Source organism: Lissotriton helveticus, chromosome 4_1 (genome assembly GCF_964261635.1).
Source record: "Lissotriton helveticus chromosome 4_1, aLisHel1.1, whole genome shotgun sequence".
NCBI classification, from domain to species: Eukaryota; Metazoa; Chordata; class Amphibia; order Caudata; family Salamandridae; genus Lissotriton; species Lissotriton helveticus.
In genome coordinates this window covers 1,253,076,507-1,253,097,601 of record NC_136063.1, presented here as the reverse complement: position 1 = coordinate 1,253,097,601, position 21,095 = coordinate 1,253,076,507, and the positions used below count along the sequence as shown (strand labels likewise).

The following is a 21,095-nucleotide window of genomic DNA, read 5'->3' as shown; positions in this document are numbered from 1 at the left end:
CAATCCTTCGTCCAGTCCCTCCCCAGAACTAGGCAGGGAAAAAGGAAAAAGTATAATCAGAAATATCATTAGAAATATGTCTGTGTACCCCTAGCCATCTTTAGATGCAAAAAATTAACATGCTGGTGATGCATTTCGGGGTATAGATGGGTTTGTGGAGACCCCATCATTGGGAAATATTCGAGAGAGAGGCGCGGTCAGAAAATAGTATGAACGAGGAATCACCACATTTTTTCTGTGTGAACAGTGCTCATTAAGTCAGCATGTGACATGTGTGCCCTGGAAATGGCTCGCACAGTGGTCTAAACCTATATCGTATGCCGTGACATGCCATGCCTTTATATCTTTTAAAGCAAACAGCTGTGAGTGTGCACGACCACACACGTATAATTAAAATTATTTCTAGACAACAAAAGGAAAGAGAAACACATTGACACTCTAGTTCAAAAATCAATGGCACACGCAAATTGGCGCCCGTGTGGTGGAAGACCTTATCGTGAGAAACCCAACACGCTGGGAACGGTAACCATGTGAACCTTACCCGTAATCCCAGGGTCGGAAAGTCTTCACGCTGTCCTGGTGGGGCCAGAACTGGGTATACGGAACCTGGAACGAGTAGACAGTGCCGCCAAGTCAAGGGAATGTAGTTTCGCGGCACGGCTTACCGTAAACTGTGGTCCCGCAAAGGGCCCCATCGCGGCGGTCAGCAGGGACCGCTCGCGGGGATCCTTACTTGAATCAGTGCGCCTTACCTGTTAGTTGCTGGCAGAGGGCGTCTAGTCACCTACCCCTCCCACATCGGTATTACCGCAGGACAGCCGGTGGAACCGCGACGAGCCGCTGCCTCAGATGAGACCTGGAAGCGCGGGCACCGTGAAGGCGTGTCCAAGGCGTGTTGCTAGGCAACGTGACGCCGATGTGAAAAGTGATGATTCCCCCAGGTTGCAAAAGGGGTAGAAGGCGGGTGCCATCTTGGAATGGGGAAGTAGTTAACTAGATGGCACAAAATTAATGCTAGGGAAGGGGCAATGGATTTGTACATCAAAGTCTCTTAGCACCGTTTCAAGAACGGGTAGCATCGAGTACAGATAGTACTAGAGGTAACTCGGGTAAGGACAATGAGTCCAAGTAATGGGCTATCTGGCTAGCATAGTCCAAGGCACCGCATCGTTAAGACCGAGTTCGTCGGTGTGAAGACGATGCACCCATCTTTGCTCCAGTCTGAAGAGGGCTTGTTGGTTCATTCCAGGTTGGCATTCGAGGACAGTCCAACGCATGTTCTCAGTGGAGTGGTTTTGTTCTTTACAATGGTCATATAGCCTTGTATGTGTTTTTGCACAACGGATGTTACTATTGTGCTCCCTGATGCGCTCTTTCACAGGGCGCATCGTCATCCCAATGTAAAGCATCCTACAGGGGCACACCAGGACATAGATACACCTCGAGCTATTACAATTGGTGTGTTTATTTATGGTCCAAATGAAATCCCCTTGCAGTTCAATAGTTTTCCCCTGGATAGTTTGTGGACATACTACACATGAGCCACATCTGTAATGTCCAGTGACTGGAGGGAGATCCCATAAGGTCTTGACTGGTCGAGTGCTCGATTTTTTCGGGCGGGTGTGAATCAGCGTGTCTTTCAGGTTCGCTGTTCTCTTGAATGCAAATCGAGGACGCGATAGTTCCATCCCTGCGGAATTTAGGATCCCCCAGTGTGAGGTAACAGCCTTTTTTATGAACGTTGAGTGCCTGGTGAAAGATGTGACACAAGTCATGGTGTCGTCTTGTTCTTTTGTGTGAACCTCAAGTAAGGCCTCTCTGTCGTTATTCAATGCTCTTTTGAATGATTTCTTCAACAGTCGTGTGGGGTATCCCCTATCCTGGAGCTTGTGTTGCAGAATCTGAGCCTCTTGTTTGTAGTTCTGGACAGAGCTACAGTTCCTCCGTATGCGGAGGAATTGCCCGAAGGGCAAATTATCCCTCAAAGCTTTTGTGTGGTGGCTTTGATAGAGGAGTAAACTGTTTCTGTCAGTGTCCTTTTTGAAGAGGGAAGTGCTGATTGTTTCTGTTTCTAAGCAGATGGTAAGATCAAGAAAAGGTATCGATGTTTCGGAGATGGTGCCCGTAAACTTCAAGAATGGGTCTTGTTGATTGATCCACTCGCAAAAGGCTTCACAGCTGAGTCGGTCCCCCTTCCAGAAGATCAAAATGTCATCGATATAACGACGCCAGAGAGTGAGGTTCTCTCGGTATGGGTTGTGATCCGGAGGGTAAATATGATTCTTTTCGAACGAGGCCATGTAAATACATGCCAGGCTCGGCGCAAATGTCGAACCCATAGAGGTCCCACGGACCTGATGGTACAGCTGAGATTCATATCTGAAGAAATTTTCAGTGAGGGCAATATGGGCGACTTCCATAATGAAGGCTATCGGTGTTGGGGACAGCCATTCTTCTTCTCGCATCAATGAGTCGACTGCTTCAAGGGTAGCTTGTTGAGGAATATTAGTATACAACGCCTCCACGTCTAGGGTGAGAAGCAGGTCGATGTCTTCTCTCCCATCTATATCGGCGATAAGGCGGAGGACGTCTCTGGTATCTTGTAGGTACGATGGAATTTGTTTCACAAGCGGTTGAAAGAAGGCATCGCAAAATTGCGATAGAGGTTCTAACAATGACCCGATGCCCGAGACAATAGGTCTCCCGGGGACTGGAGAGATACCCTTGTGTATTTTAGGAAGGGTGTAAAAGTACGGTGTAACTGGATCCAATGTCACCAAGAAATCGGCTTCCTTCTTGCTTATCCACTCATTCGTCTCAGCCTCAATGACAAGACCCATAATGGTGTTGGAGAGCCGTTTGGTGGGATCCTCCATGAGTGGTCTGTAATGTGTCGTGTTTGCCAGTTGTCTCCTGCATTCACGATCGTACTCCTCGTAGCTTTGTATGACCGTTGCTCCCCCTTTGTCTGCCTGCTTAATGATGATAGACTCATCTCTGCCCAGATTGTTGGATGCTAGTCTTTCTGCAGTGGATAAGTTATGGAAGGGTTTGGTGATCGGTTTGTTCCGCAGGCTCCTCAACACTGCCCGCTCGAAGGTTAAGACTTCTGGCGGTACCATCCCATCAGTGGGGGTGAAAGTGGAAGGCTTTTTTAGACCTGTGTCTTGACTCGGAAGTTCAGGTTGGTTCTCGAAGAAGGCACGGAGGCGTATCTTCCTAAAGAATTGTTTGAGCTCAATCATCTCTTGGAAGGTATCAGGAGTTGGAGTGGGGACAAATCCAAGTCCCTTCTCTAAGACTTTTTTCTCTGTTGGTGAGAGAGTTCTGTTTGATAAATTGACGATCAAACTCGTCTCCCTCTGGATGTCGCGCTCCTGGTCTCTATCGCAGTCGGTGCTGGTGTTTGGTCCTGCCACTGTACTCCTTTCTGCCCGCCTCGCTTTCGCCCTCTTCCTCTGCCCCAACCTCTGCCTTGAAAAGGTGGCGGATTGAGGGGGTAGAATTGCGGGGGGCCCTGTGGGTAGAAGGGGTATTGCCAAGGAGGTGCCATATGTGGTGGTCCGTGGAAGACTGGGCCTTGATGGTAGCCTTGTTGCCATGTACGAGGTGGTCGGGGATTCTTAGAAGAGTAACCACCACTGGAATCACTGCTCGTTGATCCGCGTCTGTTATCACTACCTGAGTTCTCATCAGATGAATAGTTATTCTCTTTCCCTCTGAAGTCATCCTTTAGGTAGGGATATACTTTTTCTTTCGCGAATTTAGCAATGTCCTTTTCAAGTTTAGTTGTCTTTTGTTTGAGTAGAAACTCATGGTGGTCAGCCATTTCTTTGTTGATCTCCGATAATTTAGTCGTGAATGCTGACTTGTTATTCTTAGATATTGCGTTTTTCATGGTGGCTTCCAGGGCTAAGATTTTCTCTTGTAGTGCATCCGAAAGACGTTTCGCTGTTTGGCTAATCAAAAAAAGTAGGTCCTTGGTACACTTCCAAGATACTTGGCACCACTCCACTTTGAACCGTTTATCATCCAGGAAAAGTCTTGGAATTATGTTAACAATTAGGCCTTGCGGTGCTATATTACTTCTCAAGTATTCTGTCATCATGATCCCATGAATGGTGATTCTAATAAGTTCCTTCTTCATTTCCGTCAATGTGATCCATTCATCGGAGGGTGCACCAGATGTCGAGATCGGGGGATTGGTAAGAATTGATGGCGTTGTTCTTAATGCCTCGGCTATAGTGTCCTCATCGAAGCTAAGACCCGGTATATCCTCCATGTTGGTGAAAGGGTCAGGATGCGGTGCTCGGGACGTGTGCAGGCCAGAGCAAGGTGTGGTCAGTGTTATTCTCTTGCAATAACTGTTGTCTAGGGATGGTCCAATAAGGTGATAATTGCTTCACCAAATGGTAGCCTAAAGGGTAGTTCCCGTGCTGAAAGCACGCTAGGAATCGTATCAACAAGGGGGAAGCAGGAAAATAGGACAATTTTTAACGGGGTCCAATGTACGTGTCCCAGAAAGTACCAACAACAAAAGAATCTACAGAGTTCCCCGGGAAGAATTAACTAAATGACTAACATTGGCCTCTCTCTCATTGAGTTCAACAGAAAAAGTGAATGTTGTGAACCCTTTACGGAATTTTGGGATGCCTCACACAGGTCACCGGTTGGACGACTATTGTCATCCCACCCGGCGATCGTCCAGCGTCATCATCGGTATCCTGCCCCTGCGACAGACTGGCGGTGCAATGCCTGTCGGGCAGCAACGGATGCTGCACTTTGGCGGGGTTCTTTTATTCCTTAGCCAAAGGGTGTGTGAGTGTGAAGCATTAGAGATGACCAAGCCCATACATTTCTGAAAACTAGACACCTGGAGGAGTTCAGGGCGGTGTGCCTTACGTGGATCCAATTAAGTTTTCTTACCCACAATGTTCAGTATACTTCAATGTTTGCCTAAAATCAAAACTGTTCCCTGCATTTCTGTGATGTTAACTTCCGGAATCCGCAGGAATCCATAAAGGTTCTACCTCTCAGCAGCTTAGTGTTCTTGACAGGAGCGGATCAAACCAAGTACAACTGGAGTACCTGCAGTAGCTCAGCACGGGGGAGAAAGGAGCCTCCGCAGTTCAGGGGCTGAAGGCAATTTTATCTTTGTATTTGGTTACATGGAATCTCACAAATTTCAATAGTAAGTAATGGGCAATACTTAGGCCTCAGTTGGTTGTTGGCCTAATTATTTTATTTGGAAAAGGTTGTCTGATACCATAGGTCTGTTCTTTTTATTATAAAAACTCAAGGAAAAAAGCAGCAGGCCTAACTCTTATTGTGAAAAACGTATGTTAAAGCAAATGGACCTTCAACGGTGTATAGGCATTACATAGAGTAGGGTATTTTGTTGCATAGAACCTCACATATTGATGTCATTGGCAAAGGTGCTGGTTACTGACTCTAACAAAATCTGAGGTTAGAAGATTTGAACGATCACACTCCTTTTCGACCCTCTTAACCCCATGGATGCTCAGCATATTCCCCTCCTGTGCTGAGAATTTGTAAAGTGCATGTTACATGACGAGCTGGGCTCGTCATGAGCGTGCGAGGAGGCTACTTCATGACGAGCCCAGCTCGTCATGAGCGTGGAAGGGGTTAAAGCCCTCTTAAGAGAGGCTGTGTATTCTTTTGTCAACTGTAAAGAAAAATGTCTTGGCTATCGTAACAGAAAGTTTCAATTCTATTAAGGACTCTGAGGTGAGGATTATGCTGATCGCTTTGTTCAGCAGCCATTTTATTGCATTTAAACAAGGACCACATTTCCCATGAAACCCTGGTAATTGGTCAAAACGTACAAAGTAGTCCAACAGTCCCCAAATGTCCAATCAGTTGGCAGTGTCCGCACCAACGTACTTTGCCCCCGTCCATAGATCCTCTTTCTTCGTGCGAGTCGCGCCATAGTCCATTTCTGACTAGTCCTTTTTTCCAGTTTTCTGTTCTGGAAAAAGAGAAAATTACCATGAGAATACCTGCAGACAATGCTACACCATAAGCAAGGTATGTACAGTACATGTCCATTGAATCAGCATAAACTTACAATAGTCATAACAGTGAGAACATACCTCAATACGTACTAACCACGGGTAGGGCCTCCCGGATAAGCAGTCAGTGGGTGGGATAATCCTCGCCTCCAAGTCCTCAACAGAATTGAAACTTTGTTACGATAGCTAGGACATTTTTCCTTTTATGTCAGGGCCAGAGGCAAGGATTATGCTAGTCTAAAGCTTACTCACACCGAATGAGCCATATCCAATACTGGCTTAAAAGTAGAATCCGAAGACCAGTTGGCTGAGTTCATAAAATCTTTCAGGGGCACCCAGACTGAATGCCTTAAGGCCATCGCTCCACAAGTGGAATACGCACCCCAGATTTTAAGACCCAGTCCAGCTTCCTGCATAACCCACCGCACCCAACGGTCTAGGGTTGGTGAAGAAACCTCTTTGTGTGACTTTTTTGAGGGTGATTAAGAGCTGCCTCTCTCCCGGGGGCCTGGGGTCCAGGGACATCTCCTCATAGGCCTTAAGGCATTGAACTATACATAACTTAAGAGAGTTCAGAAATGCTTGGTATTCTATGACCCTAGTATTGGATTTAGTACGCCTGCTCAGTGTAAATGAAACCCCGGAGGGTGAAAAACTCCTTCCAATAATGTCTATAGGCTGACCATCCAAGACCCTTCTGCACAATACCATGCAGAGCAGCATTGTCAGCTTCTCCGAGTTCCTTCCTCAACAGGAGCTATTGGGTTGCCAGGATAGAAAAAGGTTAGGCACCTTATTAACATCCCAAAGAGCCGAATAACATGATTCCGGTGGAAGTGATAGCTGGATGTCACATACAAGGCGGCACATGAAAGGATGTTCCCACAAAGAGACCCTTCCACGGGCACATGCCCTGCAGAGATAGCAGAATGGAAGGTGGTGATTAAGCCGTATGCCAGACCTTTCTTTGCTAAACTGGCCAGGAAATTCAGGACATGAACTATGTCGCACACACCTAAGACACCATTGCGTCCAAGCAAACACGAATAGCTTGATGATGCCATCAGACCAGGCCTTTGACGGGAGGTGTTCAACCTTTGTAAAAAGTCCTGGGAGCGACCATCGACCCCCCCCCCCCTGTGATTTGCCACGCTCCCCACGCACAGGGAAGATGATCTCATGGTCCAGGCAGAACTGCCAGAAGTTGATCGCCAGAGCCGAGAGTACGTTGGATCGAGTGCCTTCTAGGTGATTGATATACTTGACAGGCAAAATGTTGTGTCTTTTGAACAGGACACAGAACTGGATCTTGTCTCGGGTCCGACACAGGACTGCAAAGGACCTGGCCAGGAGCTCCAAACAGTTGATGTGTAATCTCTATTCTTGAGGAGACCACAACCCTCCTGTGGAGAATTCTCCACACCATGCTTCCCAGCCTGACCTACTGGCATCGAATTCTATAACAAGGTCCAGAGCCGAACCGATAATTGCTCTCCGATTTCATGTTTCCATGTGGTAAAGCCACCAGAGAATCTCCTCCTGTGTGTCGTCTGAAAGGATGACTGATTGCGAGTATGTGAGCTGCCTTCACACGTGTGCTGCCTTTACTCTCTTAAGAGCCGAATAGTGCAGGGGCCCTGGGAAAAGGGCCTGGCTGGATGGCAATAAGAGTCCTACCAGGCAAGCCGTCTTCACAAGGACACTCTTAGTTTGGGTTAACGTTCTCCGAATCTTATGCCGAATCATTGTCACCTTCCGAGAAGGAAGACTCAAGATGACCTTGGTAGAATCTGACGAACACCAGAAATAACGTTCTCTGAGAGGGGATTAGGAGGGATTTTTTCTCATTTATGACAAAGCCGAGACTTTCAAGCAGGTTGGCTGCTATCTGAAGTTGACTGACAACTGTTGGGGGTCTTGTGCCAGGGGGAGCATATCATCAAGGTAAATGATGAGGTGTATCCCCTGTGCCGGAGGTATTCCACTACTGGTTTGAGCACCATCGTGAAGCTCCACATGGAGGAGGAGAGGCCAAAGGGTAGTGTTGCATACTGAAATGTCTGTCGCCAGAGGAACTGGAGGATCCTCCTGTGAGGAGGGAAAATCAGTATGGCCAAGTAAGCATCTTTTCGGTCCAGCTGGACCATCCAGTCTGCATGAAGTAAAATGTCCCGAAGGAGGTGGATACTCTCTATTTTGAAATGATGGTACACCAGCCACTCTTTGAACTTGCATAAATGTATTACTGGTCTAAGACCCGTGTTGTTCTTGTCAACTAGGAAAAGGTTGCTTATGAAGCCAAACGCATGAGGGGTGGTAGGACAAATGGCATATTTTGCAAGGAGAACCAGGGATATCATGTTAGTCGCACAGGAGCTCAAAAGCTGTCCACCAACTCTCACTCTCTCACTCTCTCACTCTCTCTCACTCTCTCTCACTCTCTCTCACTCTCTCTCACTCTCTCTCACTCTCTCTCACTCTCTCTCACACTCTCTCACACTCACACACTCACACACTCACACACTCACACACTCACACACTCACACACTCACACACTCACACACTCACACACTCACACACTCACACACTCACACACTCACACACTCACACACTCACACACTCACACACTCACACACTCACACACTCACACACTCACACACTCCCACTCTCCCACACTCCCACTCTCCCACTCTCCCTCTCTCTCACTCTCTCTCCCTCTCCCTCCCTCTCCCTCTCTCTCACTCTCTCTCACTCTCTCTCACTCTCTCACTCTCTCTCACTCTCTCTCACTCTCTCTCACTCTCTCTCACTCTCTCTCACTCTCTCTCACTCTCTCTCTCTCTCTCTCTCTCTCTCACACTCTCTCTCTCTCTCTCTCACACTCTCTCTCTCTCTCTCACACTCTCTCTCTCTCTCTCACACTCTCTCTCTCTCTCTCACACTCTCTCTCTCTCTCACACACTCTCACACTCTCACACTCTCACACTCTCACACTCACACACTCACACACTCACACACTCACACACTCACACACTCACACACTCACACACTCACACACTCACTCTCTCACTCTCTCACTCTCTCACTCTCTCTCACTCTCTCTCACTCTCTCTCACTCTCTCTCACACTCTCTCTCTCACACTCTCTCTCTCACACTCTCTCTCTCACACTCTCTCTCTCACACTCTCTCTCTCACACTCTCTCTCTCACACTCTCTCTCTCACACTCTCTCTCCCTCCCCCCCACCCCTCCTTTGGGCTGCAAATAATGAGGATCTATGGAAGAGGCAAAGGAATATGGTGCAGACACTGCCACCTGATGTTACATTTGGGGACTGTTGCACTACATTTTGTGTGTGTGTGTTTTTTGTTGGTTTTTTTTTTTAACCAATTCAGTGTTTCATGGGAAATGTGGTTATTGTTTAAATGCAATAAAATGGCTTCTGAAAAAAGCGATGAGCATAATCCTTACCTCCGGTCCGGACATAGAATTGTGTACATATTTCTAATTGTTGCACTGCGTGCTCAACTATTCCTTATGGAAAAGCTAGAGCTTAATACAGTAGGCCTAAGGTGATTACGCTGACAAACCAATGGTAAAGGTTATAGGCCTGGTTGGTTCCTTGGGTAAAGTTATGTCATAAGTCATATGTCTGATTTGTATATTAGGAAAAGTTACAAGATAGGCAGTAGACCAGACTTATTGGTTTTGAAAAGCGCATGTTAAAGTCAATTGACCTTTAAAGGTGGATTGTTATTACGGTGTTAAAGCCTGTAGACTGGTAGTTTCCTCCGCGGATTCTACCAAATTAGGGTGGTATACCCATTGACACACCCTCAGAGTAAAATATTTTTGCGCTGTGATAATCCTGGCTAGTCCTCTTAGGTAGGACTGATGTCTGTAGTTGTCTGTCATGCTCTTCTAATCAAATACATTCATAAATATATATATAGAGATGCATAGAAGCTTTATAGGCCGGGCCACTGGAATTCTTATTCTGAGGCCGTGGCAATTTTTGCATAATTACAGAATGCTGTATTTGCAACATAATCGTCGCTGCGCAATCTGCATATTTTAAGATTTTTTTTCCAACTCAAACGGCTCAAAAGTTACAAAACATATATGGACTCGGGTACCTGGGCACCGGAAGGCCTTTTGCAAAGTTTTACTGGTCATCTTTCAGTTGCTAATTGTTGTATTTGGGTGTTGAATTTGTACTAATTAAGGTGAACTCCTTTCTCAGACACTGTTATCGGGTGTTAAAATGCCAAAATAATGAAGTAATACTACCACAAAATGTGCCACATAATTTGCCTTTTCATGCAGCATAATTTACTCATCTGTGCCGCATTGTTTGATCCTACTCTGCCGCATAATTCTTGTGGTCCTTTTTATAGGGCATTCCTATTTTGCCGTTGGTCTATTAGAGTATCATTCACATTCTGCTTCCACCTGTGACCTGCTACTGCTGGGCACAATGGGTCTGCCCATTTCAGGGTTTGACTAATTTGCCCTGTGAGTGATGACATTTTGCTTGCCCGCATGGGCACATCTCTCTGCAAAGGAATGCTCGGCAGTGAAAGGAATGGTGGGCCAGTCCTTTAGCTTTCCATTTTCTCATTTTTGGGTCGTTTTTCCTTTAGTTCCTTCTCCATTTGTTATTTTGTTTATATTTCCCTGCAGCTCCCCAACCAGTGCTACCAGTTTGTTTCTCACTCATTTGGCTCATCCTGCACAGCTTGCTGGGGACCATAAATGTATATAAGTGGATCACTGTTTTTCTGATGCAAGTTGGTTGCCTGTTGCATCAGTTCTGAAATCTGTGATGAAAACAGTACCTAGAGCTTACCAGAGATAACCGCACTCGAAGAAACCGTGATCCGCGTGCTATCATCAGCACATTGATAGACACTCCTCTCAGCGACACATTTGTCAGCTCATGGCTGGATGTCCTTGCCATTTGGATTGTTCAGATGTCTGCACACTCAGTTGTTCAGGGGACTTCTATGTGAACTACGTCAAGCGCAGTACAGAAAAGGCAGTGGCAGGGCTTCAGAAGTCAGCTCAGTGTGAAGGATGTCAGAGCTGGGCATCTTTGTTCACTCAGCCAATGGCCAGAGTTTCTGAAAAGAGGCATGGTCAGACCTTATAAGCAGCCTCTTCCAAGGTGATGGTCTGTCCATTGTAGTTGTCGTTCCCAATCCATGATGTAACCGTATTTTCCTAAGATGTCAATATTTGTTTGCAGCCTAATTTAAGTAGCCTATTATGAAGATGCATTGCAATTCATTAATTCCCCGATCTATCATTGCGATCTTCGCCCGTTCTATTTTTGTCCCTGATTATTGCTTGTAGCAGTTTGCATTATTCTTCTTGAATCTGCTCCTGAATTTGCAGGGCTGCTTTCTCCATCCAGATATCAGGGTTGAGTTAAGAGCTCAAATGTCATTATCCTCGGCATGAAGTTTTAAGATTGGCGTTTTTTTGTTATTTAAAAAAAATATATATATATATCATACCTTTTAATGGCTTTTTCCTCTTAAGTAGGGGCCCCTCTTAAGGAGTTACTTGACACCTTTCACCTATATTATCTGTACAGGATGACACTGACTAGTGGGTGAATTCACCCTTTTTAGGTCTCGGCCTAGAGACGCGCGAAGCGCGTTCTCGGCAGAGAACTATAGCAATCGTTTCTGCCGACTTCTGCCGCAAACAAGACCAGAGCTGGCCACGCGCCCAGCATTCGGAATGGAGAGGGAGCGACAAGAGCTGGCCCTGCGCGGATTTGGTCGCGGGCACGATCACTGCTCTCTTCCTGGTTGTATTCTGCATACGACACTGCAGGTGAGACGCGCAGACAGCCACCATTTCTTGCTGTTTTCTCACGCGCCAGTCATTTTTAAAGCTTCCCTGATTGCTCGACAAAACAAAACATCCTGGCTTGATATCTGTGTCGTAGTCTGTTTTTTTCCCATGGTGTCAGCGATTTAAAACCCACTGCCAGCTTCCAATGAGAACAACCGCGGCCTGCCACAGAGAGGGCATTTATAATTTCAATAGTGCATGGTGTCGGAAAACCTACTTAGCTGGCTCGGTGGGAAGCGAGGAGAACAAGCATGCCTATTAAAATATGTCTATGTTGCCAAACTGTCAGACTCCAGGTGTCTCAACAAACACTGCGTTCCTGTACATAAATAACATTGTTTTCTCGCTGTTTTTGTGAACATTCCTTCCTTATTCCAACAAGTCTGACGAGCCAAGCATTTTCGTGCCACAGAAGGATTATGAGCAGAGAAAGTAGTTCATGTTTCCCAGCTTCAGCCGTTTCTTGTTTATAGAACAGCTGGTTCTCCAGACTTATTGTGAGCCTAGAATAACTTTTCTGGGTCTTGAGGCCGGCCACGCAGCCACAGGCATCACATTGTGGGGGGAAGCTTTCGGCACATTAAGTTATTCTGATTTGCACGGTACCTGGCAAGTAGTGCTCTTTGATGGGTAAATCTCGGCTTTATTGGTTTGATTTCTTGTATGCTTGTTTCGGGTTGTATGCACGCTTTACTGTGGAGGTTGCAGCTATGACTGATTTATTTGTGTTTTTATTCTCTGCAAAAGCAGGCGCTGGCTGAAATAACACTGTAATGAATTGATAACAATAAAAGTTGATCGGTCTTATTCCTCTTAAGAGTATGCAAATTGTTTTCTTAGGTGGGATGTTGTGTCAGTTAAAGGTTTTTATTGACCTATGCATTTCGGTTCCTGCTTACCCTGCTAATGTGGCCCTCTTGCACAAACTAAAGTTAAATTCGGATTGCGAGAAGTGAGACGACACGGAGGAACAGGGAGGCCGACTTGAAGCAAAAAGACTCTGTACTCCCTGGGTGCACATAAGAAAAGACCCGGACGGGTGCGGATAACCTTCACAGCCATAACCTGAATATCTACCCACATCTAATGGGATAAGAATAAAGAGAAAAAGACTCTCCACAAATGAACTAATTTGTCATAAAAAGGAGCCCCTTCTATCAACAACGGTGGTTCCTCCGTGCAAACAGACAATTTTCAGTCTGGAATATAAGACTTTTCACTTGTGTATGAAACCCTACGAAGAAATCCTGGTGATAAGTAATCATCAAGAGAGATAGCAATTGACAAGCTTCTCTATGATAAGATAAAGATAAGAAGTCAAATGTTTGTGTCCTGAAGAAGGTGTCAAGATTGAGTAACACCGAAACGCCGCATCGACTTGTTTACAACACTTTGACTGTGTATAATTTTAATAAGGTCGCCATCTTAGATGGTATTTTATATTTTTTATATATTGTTTAATTTTTAGACTGTAACCCAGTTGGGAGGCTTCAAATAAATTTTGTACATCTTTATAATTAATTTTTAGTATCAGCGTTTTTTACTTTTACATGTTGTGTGAATTTGCCTAGACTTAGTCCTGTAGTCTTGTCTGATGTGTCCATTGGACAATTTACTGAGTATCTGAATACCTCAATATCCCTTGTGCAGCTTCTTTCTCAGTGATCCTAGTCTGCTACCACCTGAACAGGGACTTGCTGATTTTGTATGACCTCTTGCACAAACCACAGCAGCTCAGGTTGTCCTCAGTGGCTTGTACAGAACGTAGAGGAGACAACATTTTCTTAAGTCACATTCTTGCTAGTACAGAACCTAGTCCTAGACCATCGTGTGCACAGAATGAAGACACAGACTTGTTTTCATATTTACATTGGATCTCAAAGGCAGATTGGTTCTGGTTGCCACATTTTCTGGGCCAGATGCCGGACCAAATCCAGTTTTTGCCACTGCAGGCACAGTCACATTTTGCTGGTTCTACTGACCCCTGTGTCCTAGTTATCTATGGTCTATTTAAGCTCTGTATCGCAGTCCCATGCTGGGAATCTTCACGTTGCTTTGTCCTAGAAACGACCTTGGAAGGAGCCTGGTGAGTACATTAGACTTCTCTGTTCCTGCTGGTGATTGCATCAGTAGTCGATGAACAATAGTTGTGTGAATGCCTGGCTTCATCTTCGTGAGGGATTAGTTTGTGCACCATGTGTACTGTGCAGCACCCCCTTATAGTGTACATGCCTCAAAGGAGCTTGCATATTTTAACCAAATTCTATGCAATCTCTGTCAGAATGTTGTGCTGGATAAATGGCAAGGATTAAGTGCAAGCAAGAAACAAGGTAAACCTTATGTTTCTAACCCTTGCTCTCAGTTTGGGCTACACCTTTTCTTTGGCCAATGCTATCTCCTAGCATCTCCTCCTCTTCTTCCCTTCTCCTACCTGCAGATGAGTTACCCACCTTTTTCTCTTACTGTCACTCCATGGAAAGTGACGCATCACCCGATCTTGGCAAGGGTGTGGCCATGTCTGTTCAGTGAGTTGATGAGATTGTCTGTGCATTGTTGCCTCTAGATGCACGGGCTCATCTCGTGTTGGCTGAGGGTCTGTCCTAAGGATGACCTCATTGGTAAGGGTCTTGGGATGGCAATCTGTCTCGGTGGTTGTTAGGGCTGTTGTATTGTCTAAAGTGGGAGAAGCATCTCATCTCTAAACACTGGTCTGAGGCAGTGGAAGCTGCGCACTATCTCAGTCCGGGGACTCGCATCAGGATGCTATTAGAACATGGTATCTGCTTTCCTGACAGATCCCTTGAGTGCAAAATCCGGTCCACTGGTTATATCCTGGAGGTTGAAGGACATCTACTGTTGTCTGTGTGCTCTTTCGCATTCTTCTTTGCCTCCTAATCCGACTTCACAGTAGTGTTGTGTATGTCTGGTGGCTTTGAGACTTACTTCTAATGACCGCTTACGTTAACAGCCACTACTAAATTCCTGAGGGCTGCTCAAATGTATTTTTAGCCATACAGGGGTTGTGATATTGCTTCACACCTTTCTTCACACCACTCTTCCTGACAAGAGGGAGACAATTGGGCCCTAAGGAGAGGGAAGGATATATTGTTGTACAGTGTATGCCAATATATTCAGCCTGAGAAATCAAACATTATAGTCCGCAAATGCATCACAGCCGATAAGCAAATTGCAGGCACCACCATTGAACCTGGTTATAGACAAAAGAGATACTACCAACCTATGCTGAAGTTCTGTTGATTCACACTCTGCTTATGTTTACCAACGTCTAATGCAGACAGTCGGCTCCTTAGACTTATCCTGAGGCAGGTTCCTTCTATGTTCTAGGATGGTGGTAATGGACTCTAACGGGGTTCAATGTTATAAGATGGGACTGACTGCCAGAAAAGATGCCCTGATAGTGTGTATGATGGGCAGTGTCATCCACGTTTATCAGGAGAGGATATTTTATGTGTTTCTTAGCCATTTGGAAGAAGGTTCAGTCTTCGTAAGATGTGTGAGTGGTGTAAGGGGGGATTTACATTTGTAATGATTCGTTCGAAACCAATGAAACAACAAGCATCACAGTATGATATACTTACTGAAGATGTGGTATAAAAAGAGCTCGTACTGCTGAAGGGAGCTTACATCTACAGAGAAGCTTACAGTAACTATAGGTTAGTGCAACAAAAAATGAAAAGACCAGCTGTATTAATAGAGTGTTTTTACTGCTTACAATTCCTAGCCTTTGTAGCTCCTGCGAGCGTACTTTCTTCGAAGAGCAGGCTCCCTTCCAATGTACACACTATGTAATTATTATTGTCATATGCAAATGCCTACAACTCATAGGTATCATTGTAGCTTTCCTGGAAAGCACTAAAAAGACAAAGATAAACAAGAAGGGATCTGATGAACCGGGTAAAAATGCTTCTAATGTCTGGCTTGCTCCGGAACAAAGAATTGTTTCTAAAAGCTGTTCTGATATTTAGCATCGGAGTGAAATTGTAACAGAAATGTGGAGTTCAGTGTAAATTAATAGATGTTCTATCCAATAGGTAAAGTTAGGTAAAGTTATAGGTTTCTATAAAGTATTTTGTGATTCTACTCAAAGAGACCAGGAAGTGTAATGGCTGCCTCCCGGGTAATTTTTGCGGAAATCTCCCACTTTTACTAATGACAGTATGGGTGAGTGTTGCTCCCCCGTGCAAAGAAAACAATGACTGGGAGTAGTGACCCCATGGACGAAGAGCACCAGTATACCATCTATTCTTGCATTTTTAGTTTCTTTAATGTTCATTTTTCATGTCCTTTTTCAATGATTTTCATGTCCAAAATAAATCTGTTTAAAGATGATGATGATGATTCAGTGACGCAAAAAGGCTGTTAATGCAAGCGAAAAGCGATGCCTTCAGGGAAGCAACGCAGTATGCATACATATGCTTTTTAGGTCTTGCCTGATGCAGTGCATGTGCTGCTGCTTGCTAGGCATCTTGTTTACTTACAGGGGGCATAGATACTGCCTACTGCTTACCATTGGTTGACTCCCTTGTTGCTCTAATTGCTCTCATATCCTTGCTTCTCTTTGATCAGCGTTTTCCCACTACACTTCCTCTTTGTGTGCCCCTTCCCTGGAACATGGGCGAATAACTTCTTCCTTGCCGGTATATGTCCTTCCTCTAGTTGCTCTTTCGGAGATACTATTTTTTAGGTTGAGCCTGCGCAGCGCATGCTCTGCTCTCCGAGTATGCACTTTAAGCCCCGCCAAGCCCCGCCCACTCTCCACCCATATTTTTAATTGGCTTGTGTCATTGTCCTTCATAAACGCTTGGGTTCTGATTAGTCAATAGGCTTGTTAGTCCCTCCTTTGTACCGCCCTGTCTTCATTTGTAACCTCCCATGAGGACTGGCCCTTTTACATCGGTTGCTACACTGTATGTCTTATTTAGTCTGTAAGCAATATTTTATTTAATGAGTTTCTGTTACTGCAGGCACAAGTGCTTTTTTAATGTAGCGAGTAATATGCAAATAACTTCAAAGGGGTTTTAAGTGAACTTAGTTTAAGTGAAAAATGTATGGCGCCAAACGTGCGAATTGGTGTCTGTTGAAGTTAGAGCGCAGGGACTTCATACAAGAGTCTAGAGCCACTTAGACAGGTGGCAAGTTTGGCCCTTAGGTAGTTACATCAACAGGTCAGTCCTTTCAGGTCTTCATCTTCTTAACGGTCCCTATCTCCTCGCTTCCACTCCAGAACACACACCAACATGTTTTTACATTATTCCTTTTGATCATTCAATACACCACTTCAGAAGTACAGGGAATGGGGGCACAGAGGATACTAGAGCTTTCCACATTGCTGCAAAAATTCACACATTTTCCTCCAAACTGCAAACATAACCTAACATTTGTATTCGTAAAGCGCACGTTCACCCACAGATATCTTGGCGCTGAATAACATGCTTATTGTTGCCCAAATCAATGGTACTCATTTTATCAACCTCAGAAGGATGAAAGGCTGAGTGGACCCGCCAGGATTTGAAGCTGTGACCATGAGGTCAAACACAGGCCCCTGCATTGGACACATTAGTGCACTGAGCCACCAGACTCTCATACCGCAATTCAGACTGTTCCCAGCCCCTGAAGCTATAAGAATTGCTTGGGTGAGGTGTAGTATTTTTCAATGCACATTGAATTAATAAACAACTGTTTACCACACACACATAAATACACACAACCACACCTAACCACACACACACACACGCACAACCACACGCACAACCACACGCACAACCACACGCACAACCACACGCACAACCACACGCACAACCACACGCACAACCACACGCACAACCACACGCACAACCACACGCACAACCACACAAACACAACCACACGCACAACCACACGCACAACCACACAAACACAACCACACGCACAACCACACGCACAACCACACGCACAACCACACGCACAACCACACGCACAACCACACGCACAACCACACGCACAACCACACGCACAACCACACGCACAAGCACACGCACAAGCACACACACAAGCACACACACAAGCACACACACAAGCACACACACAAGCACACACACAAGCACACACACAAGCACACACACAAGCACACACACAAGCACACACAACCACATACACAACCACACAGACAACCAAACACACACAACCACACAGCATCAGTGCACAATTTCTACAGGCACACACACCACAAGCCATCAGTGCACACATCAATTGTTAACACATCCACAATTAACTAATGTAGCAATCGCAGTATGGCGCACTTTACTTTTAAACATATTCATCTAAAGCGCAGCATGCCACCATTGCTACAGAAATAAATAAACATTTTTTGGGCCTACAATTTATAGACTTTTGTTGCAGTTGGTGTTGCAATATTTAGCAATGCCAATAGCTCAAACTTAATTAAACCGAGACCTATTGCATTGTAAATGCTTGTTTTTCGAGTATTCAAGAAGGGGTACTCAACCGGCCTTCTGAATGTCCAGTTCTTGAAACTACCACGTTTAAAAGCATAATGTTGGCCATATTGGGCATGTACAACAATGACACAATGCACAATACCATTCCAAGATTGCTGCTAAATGCAGTGTTTTCTGAGAAGCCATTTTGGAATGGTATTTTTCATAGTGTGCTGTAGCCTTGCCTTCCCAATTGCCATTGTGTTGCTTTTAAACAGGACAGCCATTTTAGAAATGTAACAATACAATACAATTCATTTGCAAGGCTGTTACCTGCTGCTATGTAAAAAAAAAAAAATGTTTTCATTTTTATTGCAGTAATTGCAAACACAACAGTGATGGACAGAATGTGGATCAATGTCACACATTCACCCCAGTCCAAAGATCTGGGCCCAAATCCATCGTTTTTCCACTCCACACCACCCTGGGTTAGACAATGGCGATATGCAAATCAGCGCTGACCCTGTGCCCCTTGGGAACAGTCCAGTCCGAACTACAAAAGCCATGTCCTTCCCAGAACGGAAACAAGCATCCGAGGACCGGCCCGGTTTCGAGGTAACACCTCTCATCAGCCCGGCTAGCTTGAATCCAGTGGTGTGGAGTGCCTGGGACTCACGTCTGAGCATCCCCAGTACACTTAGAGCGGTAATTGCAAACACAACAGTGATGGGGCACAGGGTCAGCGCTGATTTGCATATCGCCATTGTCTAACCCAGGGTGGTGTGGAGTGGAAAAACGATGGATTTGGGCCCAGATCTTTGGACTGGGGTGAATGTGTGACATTGATCCACATTCTGTCCATCACTGTTGTGTTTGCAATTACCGCTCTAAGTGTACTGGGGATGCTCAGACGTGAGTCCCAGGCACTCCACACCACTGGATTCAAGCTAGCCGGGCTGATGAGAGGTGTTACCTCGAAACCGGGCCGGTCCTCGGATGCTTGTTTCCGTTCTGGGAAGGACATGGCTTTTGTAGTTCGGACTGGACTGTTCCCATGGGGCACAGGGTCAGCGCTGATTTGCATATCGCCATTGTCTAACCCAGGGTGGTGTGGAGTGGAAAAACGATGGATTTGGGCCCAGATCTTTGGACTGGGGTGAATGTGTGACATTGATCCACATTCTGTCCATCACTGTTGTGTTTGCAATTACCGCTCTAAGTGTACTGGGGATGCTCAGACGTGAGTCCCAGGCACTCCACACCACTGGATTCAAGCTAGCCGGGCTGATGAGAGGTGTTACCTCGAAACCGGGCCGGTCCTCGGATGCTTGTTTCCGTTCTGGGAAGGACATGGCTTTTGTAGTTCGGACTGGACTGTTCCCATGGGGCACAGGGTCAGCGCTGATTTGCATATCGCCATTGTCTAACCCAGGGTGGTGTGGAGTGGAAAAACGATGGATTTGGGCCCAGATCTTTGGACTGGGGTGAATGTGTGACATTGATCCACATTCTGTCCATCACTGTTGTGTTTTCATTTTTATTGCAAGCATGTGCCTGCCAGAGCGCAGAATTACATTTCCACTGAATGAAAGTGATTATTCCCAGTGCTGTGGGGGATTGGGCTTGACACCTACTAAACCTGAAATTCATTTTTTGAACCCTCAAACTGGACTTATGCGACAGCCGTTCAGACAAGGAATATAGCAGAGTCCCTGGCTACTTTAATAATGCAGTTCACAGAGATTTTCTCGAGAGTGCCTGTGACACATCTACAGTCGTGGGTCTTATGGCCCCAATTCCCTGGTGTCTCCTGTTCTTATTCTATCCTGACAAGGACCCCAATCGAAATAATTGTGCTATGGGGTGGAAACGTCGACAAAATCCTGTGGACTGGTTTTAAATTTTGATTGCATCTCTTGACACTCGTACTAGAAGTGCCATTAGTAACAACATACTGTCACAATCCGTCACATGTATATGTTTTGTATAACACACAAGTGCACTTTTTAATCACTTTACCTGCTTTCACTGCGCCATCACTCTGTAGGAGCACCTTATCTTTTGAAAAATATGAATGCTCTGTCCTTTACGACTATAATTAAGTAAATACGTGTACTTACCGCGTAATTCAAATAATTCTACTGAGGATTTCTTTGTCGTTATTGCTGTGGAAGTCCAAGGCTACACTTCTTCCTTACCGCCCCCCCCCAATAGGGACCAACTTTTTGATAATACGTGCCACGTTTTGGCAGCAGCTTTCTTTTTTCTACTTTTATTTTATCAGTTTATCTTACTTATTGAATTTGTGTTTAATTGTGGATGGGTAAGTGATTGAATGCAAGAATAAGTCTGTGATGAATTAACCCAGTGATGCGTAACAGAGTGCATCCATAATGATTTACTAAGTGCCTAAAATCATCAGTGACTGAAGAGGCTTCTTCAGTTATAAGCCAGACACTTTGGCATACCAGTGCTTGCCTTAATTTTAGACTCCTGTGCAGTGTTGTGACCATTGTTAAGAGTGGTCACATGCCTGGACTTTCTCCTTTGCAAAATGTAAAACCTTGGCTACTAATGTTCCATATTCTTGTTCCCCAATTTTAATAATATTGTAACACTTTTATTATGTTTTTTTTAATAGGATGACCGAGCAAAGCTTCAGAAACCTGCGGTAGGTGGTGGACTGTATTATTATTTTTGTATTTTATAGAACATTTTGCCTTACTGTTAGTTTTGAATTGGTAAATCCTAGCAGTCTGTA

At 45.2% G+C, this 21,095-nt stretch overlaps 1 protein-coding gene across 1 annotated transcript in view; it reads left to right on the top strand.

Moving 5' to 3' along the window:
• CYB5A (cytochrome b5 type A) overlaps positions 1-21,095 on the top strand; it is a 180,868-nt gene that overhangs the window by 90,749 nt on the left and 69,024 nt on the right. Inside the window, exon 3 of the mRNA XM_078687805.1 lies at positions 20,976-21,005. Within this exon, the coding sequence (XP_078543931.1) occupies positions 20,976-21,005 (30 nt within the window). The remainder of the gene's footprint in view (positions 1-20,975; positions 21,006-21,095) is intronic.